The sequence below is a fragment of the Typopeltis vanoorti genome, chromosome 2 (assembly GCF_054136105.1).
Source record: "Typopeltis vanoorti isolate ZY-2024b chromosome 2, IOZ_Tvanoo_1.0, whole genome shotgun sequence".
NCBI classification, from domain to species: domain Eukaryota; kingdom Metazoa; phylum Arthropoda; class Arachnida; order Uropygi; family Thelyphonidae; genus Typopeltis; species Typopeltis vanoorti.
In genome coordinates, this window is record NC_143550.1 from 140,545,326 (window position 1) to 140,561,195 (window position 15,870).

Below are 15,870 nucleotides of genomic sequence, written 5' to 3' on the forward strand. Positions count from 1 at the left end.
GTGTCATAGGACTCTGTAGATCACTCTGTTCAATTCATACATTAATGATATTGGGGATGATTTGGGGGAGGGGAGGGGGGGATATCCAGGTGTTTGTTAAGGATGCTAAACTGGGATTCTGTGGGATGATTTAAACAGAAAGACTGTGACCAAAGAATGGCTGTCAGTTCACTGTGGCAAGGTTTAAGATATGTAATGCACTTTCAGTCCAATGAATACATGTAACAATGAGAAGATTATGAGGCTAGGTATTTGGGGTGATGGTAGACAACAGTTAAATTCAGAGGACATAAGCCAGCCTGTTTAGCCAAGTGGTTAGCATATCCACTCTCCAATCAACAGGTTGCAAGTACAAATCCTACCACGAGCACGGATGTTTGCGATTGTCTTTAGGTAGGAGATGAACTTCACTGTCTAGTGTAAGACCACCACCCTGCTTAGAGAAGGCATGAAGTTGCTTAAAAGCATTCTCTAGAGGTTTGGTCTCTAAAGCGAGGTTTCCATAATATGTAAAAAATAAAAAAATATCAAATTAATAAAAACAGAAGAAAACTTTTAATCCACCCACAGTATGAATGTAATATAGATTTACAAAAAATACTTTTGTGGGTGAGACCCACATAAAAAAAAAAAAGTAGATGAAACAGCCCAAGGTATTACTGGGATGTTAAACATAATGACAGCTAGAGATAAGGATGTTATTATTGTGAATTTGATTTTCAGATGGCAATTATTCAGGCAATATACAAAATCTTCCAAGATCTTCGTGGGTATGTTTCCAAATGATAAAGATGTCATCAACATATCTCCACCAGATATGTGGTGGAAATATGTTATATAGCTAATTCCTGTGCTATAGATAATTCCTCAAATTTTTCCATGTATAAGTTGGCAATCATCTCTGATTGCCAACTTACACATGGATTGTCAGACCACATATTTAGTGGTAAAATTTTTCTTTCCTAATAAAGAATGAAGATTTGAAACAATGATGGAAAAGATGTACAATGTCAGGAGGAAATAGGTTTTCAAGGATTTCTACTGATTCTTCCACAGAGAAGTTAGTAAATAATGAAGCTATGTCTAAACTAGCTAATATATCTAATGGGAAAATTTGTATGTCCAATATGAGGCTTGAGGAGGTAGATACATGTTCAGAAAGAAGATATGTTGGAGCTTCTGCCATCAACTATTGGATGGAAGAGGATGTCTGTCTTACGAACTTTAGGCCCACCATATAATCTGGGAGTGATCAAGTGTCTTGATTTCAGTTGTTTTTAAGATGTTTTGTAAATTCAAAAATATTGGAGATCATATCATTAGTTTTTACATGTGATAACCAAGTGGGATTATGGTCCATTTCTGAATTTCTGTGGAAGATTCTGATAACACGGATGCAATCTTGGTGTTATAGCCTGCACTAATTAAATGACCGTTGAATCCCCATTGTCTGCTTAAAGTATAACAATTTCATCATTCATGTAAACTTTTTTTAAAGCATCTTTCTGTAAAGCTGTGATATTCTTTTTCGGTGGATGACTATTTAATAAAACCAAAGTGCTAAGTAATCGTGTGGATAATGCCTCTTCTTGTAATGACAAAATTTCATAGCTTTTTCAACATTGGCCATGATGTCCACTGTTAGAATGTGTCTTGGAGTCGTGGCATAATTAAAGTCTTCGTTTTTTCCTTGGAGCTTCTCAAACCATGGCACTGCTTCAAGCTACCTCTCAAGTCGGTCATATTTACCAGTTTTATAGTTCAACATGACAAGAGAATTCCACTTGTTTAGCAACCTCAAAAAATAAAATTGCATGGTCACTTTTGCCTACTGGAGTATCTACTTTGGTTATGGATACATCTTCTGATGCTATTACCAGATCCACTCTCAAACCCCTGGTCCCCTCCACCACATACTATTTCAGGTAGTTATCCCATAATAATTGTATAAATTCCATTTCCATTTTTATTTATCCCTTCCGTTCTCCAATCCATGTTTCCATAGCTGAAACCCATAATGATTGTTCAGCATGCATTCACTGTGCTAATCTGCCAATACATAGCATCCACATCTTCCTGTGGTTCCCATCTAAAGCAGCAACCAAAAATATATTTTGTCCTATTTTATCTCACATCTCATAGCCTCAGATCTAAAATCCTCCTTAACTTTTATTTTTGTCCATTGAAGTTCTTTGGCTATCATTCATAACATCCTTTTCTCCTATCCTACTCTTTCTATTCTTTCTGAAACTACAATATCACTTTCACTCTGTCCCTGTAACTATATCATTTTCTGTCAAATATGTCTCGCTGATGCCAGTAATTTTTGGTCAAGTCAAGCTTTCTGACCAATGCCCAAAACTTGGCTTTATTTTTTGATACTTTTGGCATATGTAAATGCATTTCGACATCCCTTTGGGTCAACAGCTACCTCTGTGTAATGTTATTACCTACCCATTCAGATTCTAAACCTGTGAGATTATACCGAACTATTCATGGTCATTTCTGCACTCGCACTCATTTGTCCTAGGACTGCCATGTGCTTCACTGCATCCCCCAATATCTCTAGTTTCCCTGAATTTGCACTTCCAATTTTTCAATGATCAACACTTCATCCAAACATCTAAACTCTTCAACCATTCAAATGCAGTCCATCAAATTCACTCCATATATGTGTAAACTGCACACCATTCCTCCTAAACAATCTTCTAAATGATGCGTTAGCAATCATGTCTCCTCTTCACAATTCTGTTCTATCATACTGAGGCAACAGACTCATCATCATCAAATTCCTGCCATGTACCCTCAAGGGGTGTACAGGATATGATAGTACTACATGAAAAAAAATTACATCATTACTAACTTCCTATCTACAATTTTCCTCCAAATCAGTCTGTTACTTGTCAAGACTCCAACATTATCAGATCTTATATTTCTATTGTCTAAGGCACTTTGTACCGTATCAATCCACCTATATCTTGGTCTTCCTCTGGGTCGTTTTCCTGCCACCTGGCAGAGAACACTTGTTTTGCTAATCTTTCTTCGCCCATTCTGTTTAAGTGACCATACCACCTGATATTAGCTCTGCTAATGCATTCCTGGATGCTGACAATGTCAAGTTCTTTCCTAATATCCTCGTTTTTAATATGATATTGCCATTGATTGATGCCATCTGTTCACGCCTCTAATCTTTCTCAGGACTCTCATATCTGCAGTCTCTAGTCTTTGGTCAAGTGTTTTACTTCTGACCCAGCTCTCAGATCCATAAGTTAAAACTGGTTTGAACACTGTCTTGTATACAGCTAATTTAGTGTTCCGACTAATTTCTCTCTTATTCCATATGAATTTATTCAACTGACTCTGCACCATACATACCAGCTTTGCTGATTCTGTTGTCTATTTCCCTATTTAATTTACCATCTTCACTAAAAATCGTGCCTAAATAGCTGAAATGTTTTACTTGTTCCACAGGTTCTCCATTCACAACATAGTTGACATTTTCAATGACTCTGCCTATTTTCATTGTCTTTGTCTTTTTATTGCTGACCTTCATACCATATCTATTACAAGAGTTATTCAATTTAGTCAGAGAATCTTGCAGACTTGTAGCGGATTTATTTAGAAGTATAACATCATCTGCATAAAGCAAAGAGCTGACATTAACATCTCCAATTTTGATATCGTGTTTAATACCACTTTCCTTCATAATGTGATCCATATAGATAATGAATAACAGAGGGGATAATGTACATCCTTGTCTCACACCAGATTTAACATTAAACCATCTTCCTGTACTTCCTTCAATTCTAACTGCTGACTTACAACTCAAATAAAGACTAAGTATTGCTTGATATAATGCCCCATTGACACCATATAACTGCAGCGTATTGAATAGCTTCTCTCTTGGCACCTTGTCATATGCCTTTTCCAAATCGACAAAACTTAAATACAGATCTTTGTTATATTCCCATGCTTTCTCAACTATTTGTCACAAAGTGAAGATCTGATCCTGACAGCCTCTATTTGGCCTGAATCCAGCTTGTTCTTCACCAAGCTTTTCTTCCACAATTCTTCTCAACTGTTTCTCAAGTATACTTGCATAGATCTTGCCAGGAATACTCAGTTGTGAAATACCTCTGTAATTCTCACATTCAGTTTTATTTCCCTTTTTATATATGGGTACTATGAGAGCTCTGCTCCAATCATCGGGAATTCGTCTCTCTTGTCCAGGCTTTCTGAACTATGCAGTGCAGCCACTGTATGACTTTTATACCACCATACTTCAGCATTTCTGGTCGAATATCATCTACTCCTGCTGCCTTTCCACATTTCAAGCCTTTGATGGCTTTTTCTACTTCAAGTATGGATATGTATTCCTGACTGCATGCCTGGTCAGTGCTTTTTACCACTGTGCTGTCATCACTGCTTGTTTCATTTAGCAGTTTTTCAAAGTAATTACTCCATACTTCAAGGATATCTTTTTCTCCTGTTTTCATGTCACCTTTATCATCTCTAACTCCTTTTACAGCACTCTTTCCTCCATTCCTAAGCTTCTTCAACAACCTCCAGAATATTTTTCCACCTTCTTGATATTTATTTTCTATATTCTTGCCAAAGTCCTTCCATGACTTTTGTTTAGCTAGTTTTACACAGTGTTTAGCATTCTTGCATTTGTCTCTATATTCTCTAAGAGCACAAGCTGACTTATTTGACAGGAACTTTTGATATGCTTTCTTCTTTTCCTTTACTGCCTCTTTAACTTCCTGTCTCCACCAGGGAGTTCTGATTTTTTTTATCCTTGCAGACAACCTCACCACATGCCTCTCTGGCAGAATCAATCAATGTTTTCTTCAGAGATTGCCACTGAATCTCCAAGGTTTGATTCCTGTGACTTACAAACTTTAATTCCTTGCTTTTCTTTTTCACTTCTTTCATATCCTCTCTCACTGCATATTTCTCACCTTTCAAATCAACTGTGCCTACCAAAATAATCAACTCTAACTTCTCTCGTCAGCAAACCTAATAGCTTAAATATAAACAATATATATAAATATATATATAATACAATATATATAATATATTGTACATATTATAAACTCCATTATATAACAATGTATACAACCTCAAAGGGCTGAGTATTCAAAATAAACTTGACATGGATATGTGAGAGGCTGACTGATAGGTATTATACCGAGGATGGACAATTCAGAATCCAGTAGGCTTACCAATTCTATGGGTACATTTTAATGAGTGTCAGTTTAAAGTTTCTAAATGTAAGGTTATGTATTCTAGATGAAGGATGTGTAAACTGCACACCATTCCTCCTAACACAATCTTCTCAATGACTTGTCAGCAATCATGTCTCCTCTTCACAATTCTGTCCTATCGTACTGAGGCAGCACTCTCAAAACTTTAATTCCTTCCTCTTCTTTTTCACTTCTTTCATATCCTCTCTCACTGCATATTTCTCACCTTTCAAATCAACTGTGCCTATCAAAATAACTCTTTAACTTCTCTCTTCTGCAAACCTAATAGTTTCAAACCTAACATCCTTTGTTTTCATACCTAGAAAACATGCTTTTATCAATTTTTCATTAAGTACATCTTTTATCATCAAATCTCCATACAATACCCTCTTGCTATCAGTTTCATGATGATGGGAAATGTCAGATATTTAGAAAGTAAAGGCACTCAATATGAAGAGAAAGATTCATGAAAATGGCTACCACATAAATCTTTAGTCTGTTTATGCATGATTTTGAGAGTCCTACATGCTGATCTACCTCCATGCATAATGTGACAGCAGAATTATTTTCCAGCTAGTCAGGAAGCTTCCTGAAGCTTTACAATCAGGTTTGATACCCATGTACTATTTAGCTTCCAGTCTGTAGAATCACTTTAATACTATACTCTCAGAACTGGTTCCTGTCTTAGCACATCCATTAAGAACGTCCTTTTTACTGCATGCATCATAACAAGCTTCATGGAAAAAAGGAGGAATGATGGATGTCAGTTCAGTGAGAATAGTGCCTATGGAAGCACCTATAAAAAAGACTTAAGAAGAAATATTTTGTCTGCGAGATCATGATGACTGACTGAACTAAGTATTAAAGGAAGAGATCAAATAGTCAATGTGCCCCTCTTAGACAGCATCAAAAATGCAAAGAGATTTTAGTGCACCATTCCAAACATAAGAACAGTATTCTAAGGCTGGGTGGATGCAGGCTTTGTACAGGAAAAAGGTAAAAATTACTCTTGAGAAGAAAAGGATGCTAATTTTTTTTTAGAGCCCGAGAATGATATGATCATTTGTATAAGGAAGGCAATAAAGGTAAATGTCACGCCAAGAAGAGAGAGATTTAAACTCTTCTGGCAACCCAAGGATTAGCAAATGTAGGAGAGGTGAAGTAAGTTTTTTTATTTTATTTATTTTTTGTTAAAAAAAAAAAGACAGGATGGTGTCTTGTGAAGAATGGAATAGAGATCTGTGTGTAAAGCACTAGTTGTAGAAGCACTTAGGTATTGTATTGAAAGTCACGTACAGAAGTGTCAAGTTTAAGAGAAGGAAGTGACCAGTGATATACCACAGGATTCTGTACTTGAGCTATTGTTATTTAACTTGTATATTAATGACACTGGGGATGGACAATTCAGAATCCAATAGGCTGTATAAAATACCAATTCTTTGGGTACATTTTAATGTGTCAGTTTAAAGTTTCTAAATGTAAGGTTATGTATTCTAGATGAAGGAGAGAGAGTAGTCCAAGAGTCAAATTAACGGAAACTGGCCTGCAAGTAGTCAATGAAGTCAGAGACTTGGTGGGTCATGGGTCATAGTAGACAGTGAGTTAGAGTTTAGAGTTCCACATTGCAAAGATGGCTAAATAATCACTTTAAATAACTGCACTGTTGAATAGAACACAAACGTGTAAGAAAAAAGAAGTTATTCTTTCACTTACAAGGCAGTGATAAGCCCACATCTGGACTGCTGTAAGCAGATATGGCCATCTGGATTGCAAGGAGATGGGAAGACAACTGAGTAGATCCAAGAGCAAGTGACCTAGGTAGTTTCAATTTGATGAATAGATGGATACAAGGAGATATGATAAAAACATATAAGTTAATAAGAGACACTTATAGTATAGACCCAAGTAAGTTGTGCAGATTATGACTGGTGAAGGCAAAAATTTGAGGTTACTCTGGAAACTACATAAGGGTGGCTAGAAAGCATGGGAGATTTTGCTTCTTTTCATGGGAAAATGCTGGAGATAAATGTTGTGATTGCTTTTTAGTGTATTGTGTGTATGGGGGAAGGGGATAGGTATTTAAGTACGACTAAACAGGCCCTCCCTCATACTTGGACTCAACATAAGATCATAAACAAAACTATGGTTGGAGTCAGTGAGAAAGACATTGCTTATCCAGGAAAAAATAGGATAAGTAACAGATGGTAGAGCATATGGTAGGTGAGAGTCCTGGGAAACTCCTGCATTAGGGGAGAAAGTCTGAAGAAAAGAAACCCTCCACATGCAGTGAAAGATCAGAGAGAAAGAGAGAGAGAGAGAGAGAAGTGGCTACCAAAATACAGAGAAGGTAAATCAAAGGAGAGCAATTTGATGATCAAGACTCAATGCCAGATCTAACTGAATGCTCTAGAAAGGTCAACACAGGTTCCTCTTTTTCCAAACCTTTCCATAGCATGTACTCCAGCATTCGGTAATGCAGGCTACATGATCTGCCATGGATGTAGCGTGACAGAATTCATACTGGTAATCACTGATTAGATGCTGGGCCTCCAGGTGGTGATGAAGTTATTATAGCCATTGTTATTTTAGGGAAGGCTGAGTGAGCCTTCCCTAAATGGGTTGAGAGTTTGATGAAACATCTCCCCTTTTTGGAATGACCTGAATATAGGCTTGCTTCCATATACTGTGGAGAAGATGCTAGCTCATTATAAAGATTATAGATGTGATCCAGGATAAGTGAGGAGTATCACTAGACCAGAAGTATTTTTGGTATCTACACTAGATCATTTCTAATTCTGATGATGACTTTCTGGTGAAAGACCTTGGAAGACATATAGTACACTGTTTCTTTTATGGAAGAAAATGAGTGATCTTATTAGTCATCTCTGCAGGAAATGGAGAAGAATGATGCCAAGGAGGGGAAGGAGTACCACCTGAATGAGTGAGAGAGAGAGAAAGAAAAGTCAGATGAGTAAAAATGCCTTAACAGCTTTTGTAAGGGACCAGAAGGTATGACTGCCATTTGTACAAGTTTGGTACCTTCTCTCAAACTTGTGTCCTTAGGTGCTACAATGCTGTGAAGTGAGATAATTTTTAGGAAATTCTGCTCTTCCTTGCCTGGTTATACTACTACTAGTACCACTCTCTCCTATTCAAATACCTGTTCTGGTCAAGTTACAGAAATTATTTTCACTTTAATGAAATCCTTCATTTTCTCCTGTCCAAGGCAGGAGAAAATGCATGGGGCTTGTAATAAGAACTCTAGCTTCATTTTATGCATATATGAAACATGCAATAAATGCAAAACAGTTATCAACAAATCCGAATTTGACTTTGAAAGAGCAATTTGGATTTGTTGACAACAGTCTTGCATGTTTCATATAGGCTTAGAATGAAGCTAGACCTCTTTCCACAAGTCACTTGCAATATGCTATTTATTTATTTTTGGTCTGCCTTGAAATTATTATTGTTAAACAATTGTGTATATAAGGGAAATTAAGGGCTTAAATAAAGTATTTCTGTAACGTATGACTGGAACAGGGGTTTGGGGTGGAGAGAGAGAGAGAGAATGGTACTAACAGTCAAAGCAGACAAGGAAGAGCAAAATTTCCCAAAGATTATCTATCCCACACGACATCATAGTAGTGCCTAAGGATACAAGCTTATGGTGTGGTTTATTATGAAAAGTGATATCTAAAGTATATCTGAAAGCAGAACTATAATCTTTTTCAGGTAACCTTGGAAATAAAGAAATATACTACAGGTCATGCTGCTTCCAAAGGTAGCGGGATATTAGTTCGCTGTGGGAATACAAGAGCCACCACCACCAGTCATCTTGGTCATGTTTAGGGTAAAGTCAGTAGAGACCACATGATAGATAACTGCATTTTCCAAAAATAAGTTCCCTGTAACAATTTAATGGTACGAAACATAATTCTAGCATTGGCAAGTAAGGAAGTAGTAAAATAATTACATACCAAGTACCACACAATGTGATAACGTAAAAAATTTAAGGAACTATTTTATACAGCATAAGCCTATAGTAAGAACAGTAAGAAAAGCCAGAAATGTAGCTTATTCCGCTACTTCCAAGATAACCTGAAAAAGAGTATAGTTAGGACATTACGAGTGTTAGAATAGGATATTGAATAGATTTGGTATACTAGCTGGCAGCTGGATGATTTACATTAGATCACTGTTGATAGTAAATACTTCTGCAGTGCTTCCAGCCGAGTGGAAATAGAAAAAAGAAGTCATTTTTGAGTAATGGAGATTAAGTCACCTAGAAAGCAAACTTCAACATCTAAGCAGTTAGACCAGAAAATCAAGTTTCAGGTAGATAAGAAGTCAAAGTCTAGAAGTCTAGAGAAAAGTTACAATGACAGGATTCTAGATTTTCTATTCTCTAGCATACAATATCAAATTGTACAAAGGTACAAACAGTACACCACTGTTGTAACACGAGGAATCATAAAGAATGTAGATAAGTTTCAAGACAGTCAAGATTTACAGTGGTTGTTGTAGCTATTATATGAGGTTCTGCAAAAAAAAAAGGCCTTGATATCTGTATGTGGTGATGCACATTTCATGTTTATACTTATGTTATAAATAGTGTAATCTTACAAGTATTTATAGCATAAATACGAACAGGCCACCCAGCCATAAAATGTGTAAATTGTTTTATGGCTGGATGCCTTTTTTTCAGCACTTTTTAAGGTTTCTTTTTAATTGTAGTAATGCTATAATTATTTTTTTCATGGACAATTTTTATTAATAGTAAATGGTGAATTAGAGAGAATGGACATGGAGTGAGTAGAAACACTTTTGGACATGTTGTCCATAGAGAGAGAGAGTATGCAGTCTTCTTGAAATAAGATGGATTTGACAGTACCACCACACCTTTTTAACTCATTCAGGCTCATCTGCCAGAGTAGAGAGGAGTGGGATCATGCAGATTGGTAGGACTTCTGCATTACCATTAGTTTCAGTCCTGTATACTATGCTACAACCAGACTACATTGCCCTTGAATGCAGGATGGAGAGGGAGTATAGGCCTTATAGAAAGGCATGAAAAACTCATTCATACTGTATGAAAATGAAAGAGAAGAGATGTAGTAATCCCTGTTATGGAAACCAAACATATCATCATCCACTTCAGGTGTTTCAGTGAGAAATGAAGGTCATTTACCACTTAGTAAGTCTAGTTGGCATTTTCTCCAAATAAGAATATGAGGAAAAATGAGAACAGATTAAGTTGCAGTTTAATTTAAAAAAAGAGAGAGAAAAAGAAATATGATAGCCACATATAAGTTGAAGGGATGTAAAGAGTAGACACAGATTTCTTTCAGGATTACAGGATGATCAGCTCATCATGAATAATTATGGAGATACACTTCCATGTTAGAGAACTTACTTTAAGTAGATCAAAATAATTTGATGTTTTGACTTTTATATCAAGATCATCCTCAGGAATGTGTGCATGCACACATGCGCTAGTCTGTTGACTATAGCCAGATTAAAAAAAATAGTGAGATAAAAAAAAAAATTATCAAAAGTACATCAACAGTTACTAGTTAAGGGTTTACTTTCCTCTAGATGTATTGTAAGTTCTGTTTAAAACAATTAAATTTCTATTCTTCTTGTATCCAATATGTGGGTTATGCCTGCTTGAAACAGTTGACCAAAGCAGTTATACTCAATGTATAACTCGGTGTAGTATACAGTGACCCAGTGTGTGTGTGTACGTATTCCTAAGGATGACCTTGATATTTATTTTATTTATTATTATCACTTAGTGACACCTCCAAGGAGTCTAATGACTCATCGATAAAGGGCACCCATGTTTTTAATCTAACTTAAATAAGTTCTCTAACATGGTGGTTTGTTTCCATAATTGTTTATAATGAAGACACGGGAAAATATTTCAATATATGAAGGGAGGGAAAGGGAAAAAAAAAAAGAAAGGAAGGAAGAGGTAATATCTGAAACAGGGTAGGAATGGTCAGCAAGTGAGTAGGAAACTGGTTTTTCTAACAGGCTCCTTGGAATGAATATACAAATAAAATTCAATAATTATAGATTTAAGTTACTGAACCTGACTACAAATATAAGGAACTACAACTGCACCTGCAAGTCATCTTTTTTATCTACAGACACTAGTAATTTTGTAATATCATCACTTTTTAAGGCCTCTCGAATTTGATTCTCCAGCATTTGCCTCTGTTGTTTCATCTCATCCACTTTATCAAGGAGACGCAATAACTCTTGAACAATACCATCATCATTGGGAGCTAAATATTAAAAGAAAAAAAATTATGAGCAAGAATAGTGTATCATGTTTTAGAAGATACGCTTTATCAGCAAAAACAGGCAATTAATATTAATGAAACAATTTTTTCAGGCATGGTATGTCAAAATAAACACAGCTACTTGAGCAGAAATCTACACTAATTTTTATTGCTATTATTTACAAAATGATAGAAGCAGTTATTATGAATTTAAGAGAACAGAACGTTGAAAGATGTCTCTGTTCTATTCAGTCACTCTCTCTCCCTACCACAAGTTTCCATAGGGCCATTGGAAACTTTCACTGGTGTTTTCTAAACTGCATCTCGAAGATGTGTATTAGGATTTCAGCAGAAATTCCTAATCTATTCTCATAATCTACATTCCACATTTTTGATATCATCTTTAACATTGTCCTATGCACCCTTTTCACTATCCACTGCTGGGAAAGAAGTCAGACACCTGGCTGTGAGAAAGGAACTGACAAAGTTTGACACAGGTGTTGTGATGGGATGCAATGCTGCAGGACTTTGTTCAAAAAATTCATGACAAATTTGGCCATCCTAGGTCAACAATCAATGATACCATATTGAGATGGACGCACAGGGAGTCAACTCTAAGTGCTACCTGCAGTGGATGACCCACTACGTTCACCAAATGTGATTGTAGGGTGGTGTGAAGGATATGCAAAAACCGCCATCTGTCGGCCGAGACAAGCTGAATGCGGAGTTACAGGCATTGACTGGAACATGAATCTACACAAAATAATTGGAATTGAGGCTCACAACATGAGTTTCCATGGTAGGACCTCAATTTGGGTAATGCAAGCCTCACATTACCCAAACTTTGAAAGTTTTTCCACTTGGTTATATTATAAATTAAAGATGCCAAGAAATTATATTCTTGGTTTCATCCTTTATCCAAGAGTAAGCAAACCAAGAATATAATTTCTTGGCATCTTTAATTTATAATATAACCAAGTGGAAAAATTTTTAACATCTACCTCTTATTCAGAGTATTTTAGTAATAAGGTGCGACACCTTTTGGCAACTCGTATATGGAAATATGACTTCTGCATTACTTCAACCTTGGTATCACTTCTGGGTCTGGCCAGGGTGATTGCCACCACTAGTACTTTTGTACTAGATCTAGTACTTATAAATTTTTAGTGTTCTAGTACATTCACCAACAGATTTAGTACTTTTTCCCTCCTGAATAACAACAACAACATGAGAGTTAGACATGAGTTTAATATTTTTCTCTTCTCCCACTTCCCCATATATCACATTCAGTGACACAAGAACATGATTTCTCTTTTTTTCCTACCCCTCTCACTGTACGCTAGTCCCCCCCCCCTCCGGATCCCACACTCACACATTGGCATTCGCCAATGAAAATATATTCTTCGCTTTTCAAACACTTCTCGCATGTTATAAGAAGTCCAATGTTTTTATTAACAAAAACTTGTTTAATTCACTGAAAATATTATTTAGATTTTCCTTTTAAACATGGACAAGTGGCAAGAAAAACTTTCTAAATTTAAATTGGATTCTAAATCTCAGGGGAAAATGTGTAGTGCATCAGTCAGTAAAGTACATAAACGAGCCATTGAAAGTGAAGATCTCAATGCCAGCCCTTAACAGTCACAAGAAACCACTTCTGACATAGGTAATTCAGATTCAGGTTTACAAGGTTCATCTAAAAAAGATGAAAAAATCATATAAGCAAAAATTCAAAGAATGGTTGGAGGATCCCATTCTTAAATCCTGGAACAGCTCAGGTAAAAGTAAAGGACACACACTGCTTATCGTAAATTTTGTGAAATAAGCATTAATGGTAGCAAATGTCTATTGATTCGTTATGCAAACACTCCAAAACACTAGCAGAATGTAGAATCTAAAAGAAGCACACTAGGTATAATGCCCTTGTTTAAACCTAGTTCCAAATACCAGTCGGAAAAATAAATTAAAGAGGCAGAATTAAGATTATGTGCATATGATGCAGACAGGTCCCTTCCATACCGGGGTACAATGAACCCCGGGCAGTATAATTGAACATGTTCATAAAAAATAGGAAATAAATAATACAATGAACTGTTTGTGCATATTTGTCATCTTCGAATGCAGAAGATTTCAGTGAGGGGCTGAGTCCCTGGGTAGTTAAATAAATGGTACGAACTTCAACACAATATACTTTAATCACTGCTCTCAGCACACTGAACAAACATTGTAGGAGTTTCTTGAGTTTTCTTCTTGATGGACCTGTGTTTCAGTCAGGATTTCTCTATGAGCGCAGGTCACAAAGATGCCTCCAACAATCTCGATCTTGAGCTTCTCTCTTCCATGTTATACCCATAGATTTCACTAGTGGATCTTCTCATCTTGTAGGTGGTCTTCGTGGTTTTTTCTTTATTCTTGTTGCCAGTTGAATATTCTATATGTCCATCTGTTATCCCTGAGTCTGGCTATGTGACCTGCCCATCTCATCCTGCTTTCATATACTGCAGTTACCATATCTTTTATGCCCGATCTCTTTCTTAGTTTGGTGTTTCTAACATGTCCCATTTTGCTGATGTTACAAATCTTACGTTCTATTGCACGCTGAGTTATTCTGAGAGTCTCGTTTTCTTTTCTTGTCACGTTCCATGTTACATTATAGGAGTATGTTTGTTTATTATATAAAAATAAGTTTTTTTTTACAATTTGTGTTTTTTCTATATTTTAATATATTGGGTTGGCAAATAAGTTTGTTCGTTTATGCGTTAGTACAAGTTAACGCCGCTTCGCCTGTCACTATTGCTGTGCTACCATGCTACGTTATTGCGCAGTTGAAAGGCGACTCACAACCTTTCAGTGAATTTTTGTTCGGTCTACTTCAGTTGCGAGTGTGTAACATATTTTTAGAAATGGAAGGAAATAACGTACATTACTGGCATATTTTGCTTTTTTATTTCAAAAAAGGCAAACGAGCTGCAGAGGCCCACAAAAAAATATGCAGCGAATATGGGAATGGTGCGTTAACAGAACGCGTATGCCAAAAGTGGTTTGCTAAATTCCATTCTGGAGATTTCGACGTCACTGATGCGCCTCGCGCCAGACCAAGCTTGATTCAAGTGTTGTGAAGGATATCGTCAACAAACATCCGTCACAAACAGTGCGGGAGATTGCTGCAGTACTGAACATATCCATACAAGCATTGAAAACCATTTGCACAAGCTGGGATATGTTTCAAAACTCAATGTTTGGATGCCACATGAATTGACTGCTCGCATATCCATCTGCGATTTGCTGTGACGCCACCAAGAAAACGACCCATTTTTGTAGCGGATGATTATGGGAGATGAAAAATGGGTCGTATATGATAACATGGTACATAAAAGATCATGGGGGCACAAGAGCGAACCACCGCAAACAACCTCAAAAGTGGGACTGCACCCAAAGAAGATCATGCTCTCTGTGTGGTGGGATTATAAAGGTGTTGTCCACTGAGGTGTTACTGTCAGCCAGAATGATTGACTCAATTGTCTATTGCTCACAGTTAACGCGACTGGCCACGCAATTAGCACAAAAAGTCCTGAATTGGCAAATCAGAAAGGAGTTATCTTTCACCACGACAATACCAGACCCCACACATCATTAACAACCTGGGGTAAATTGTTACGCCTTGGCTGGGATGTTTTGCCACATCCTCCGTATTCACCGGACCTGGCACCTTCTGATTACTACTTATTCCGATTGTTGCAGAATTCTCTGAACGAGAAAACTTTTGCTAATGAGGAGGCTGTCAAAAGACATCTGGATCAGTTTTTCACCAGTAAACTTCAGGAGTTTTATGAACGCAGCATAACGAAGTTGGTGGACAGATGGCAAGAGGTCATTGATAAAGAGGGTCAATATATAACTGACTAGTATGTATTATATATATTAAATATAATGTGTTTCATTCCACTCTGAAAAATCGAACAAACTTATTTGCCAACCCAATACATTTCTCTTAATGTGCAGTATAATAAAATGATTCGTAACGTGCTATTGTACTTCGGGATCCTTTAATTTTTAATGGAAGGGGAAGACAAAAATTTTGCACTCAGGCAGTGCAAACCCACGGAACAGCTCTGGATGCCAAACACAATCTGCTTTTGTGGCTTATGGATACTCTTCCAACTCTATTGAAAGTAATTGCTCCTGATAGCGAAATTGCTAAGAAAATACAGTGTTGATGCACTAAAAGTAACTATCTTATAAAAAATGCTTTGGCTGTAGATTCGCACAATGAAATCTCAAAAAAAAAAAAAACTCCTTTGATGAATGGACTCCTTTTGACAAAAGAAAAAAATTGA

General features: G+C 36.6%; 1 protein-coding gene across 2 annotated transcripts in view; it reads right to left on the minus strand.

The window, feature by feature from the left end:
• The window catches only part of mop (tyrosine-protein phosphatase non-receptor type protein myopic), a 352,485-nt gene that overhangs the window by 163,521 nt on the left and 173,094 nt on the right, over positions 1 to 15,870 (minus strand). For both annotated transcript variants that reach the window (XM_090413257.1, XM_090413258.1), the window contains one exon: positions 11,373 to 11,536. In XM_090413257.1, the coding sequence (XP_090269383.1) occupies positions 11,373 to 11,536 (164 nt within the window). The remainder of the gene's footprint in view (positions 1 to 11,372; positions 11,537 to 15,870) is intronic.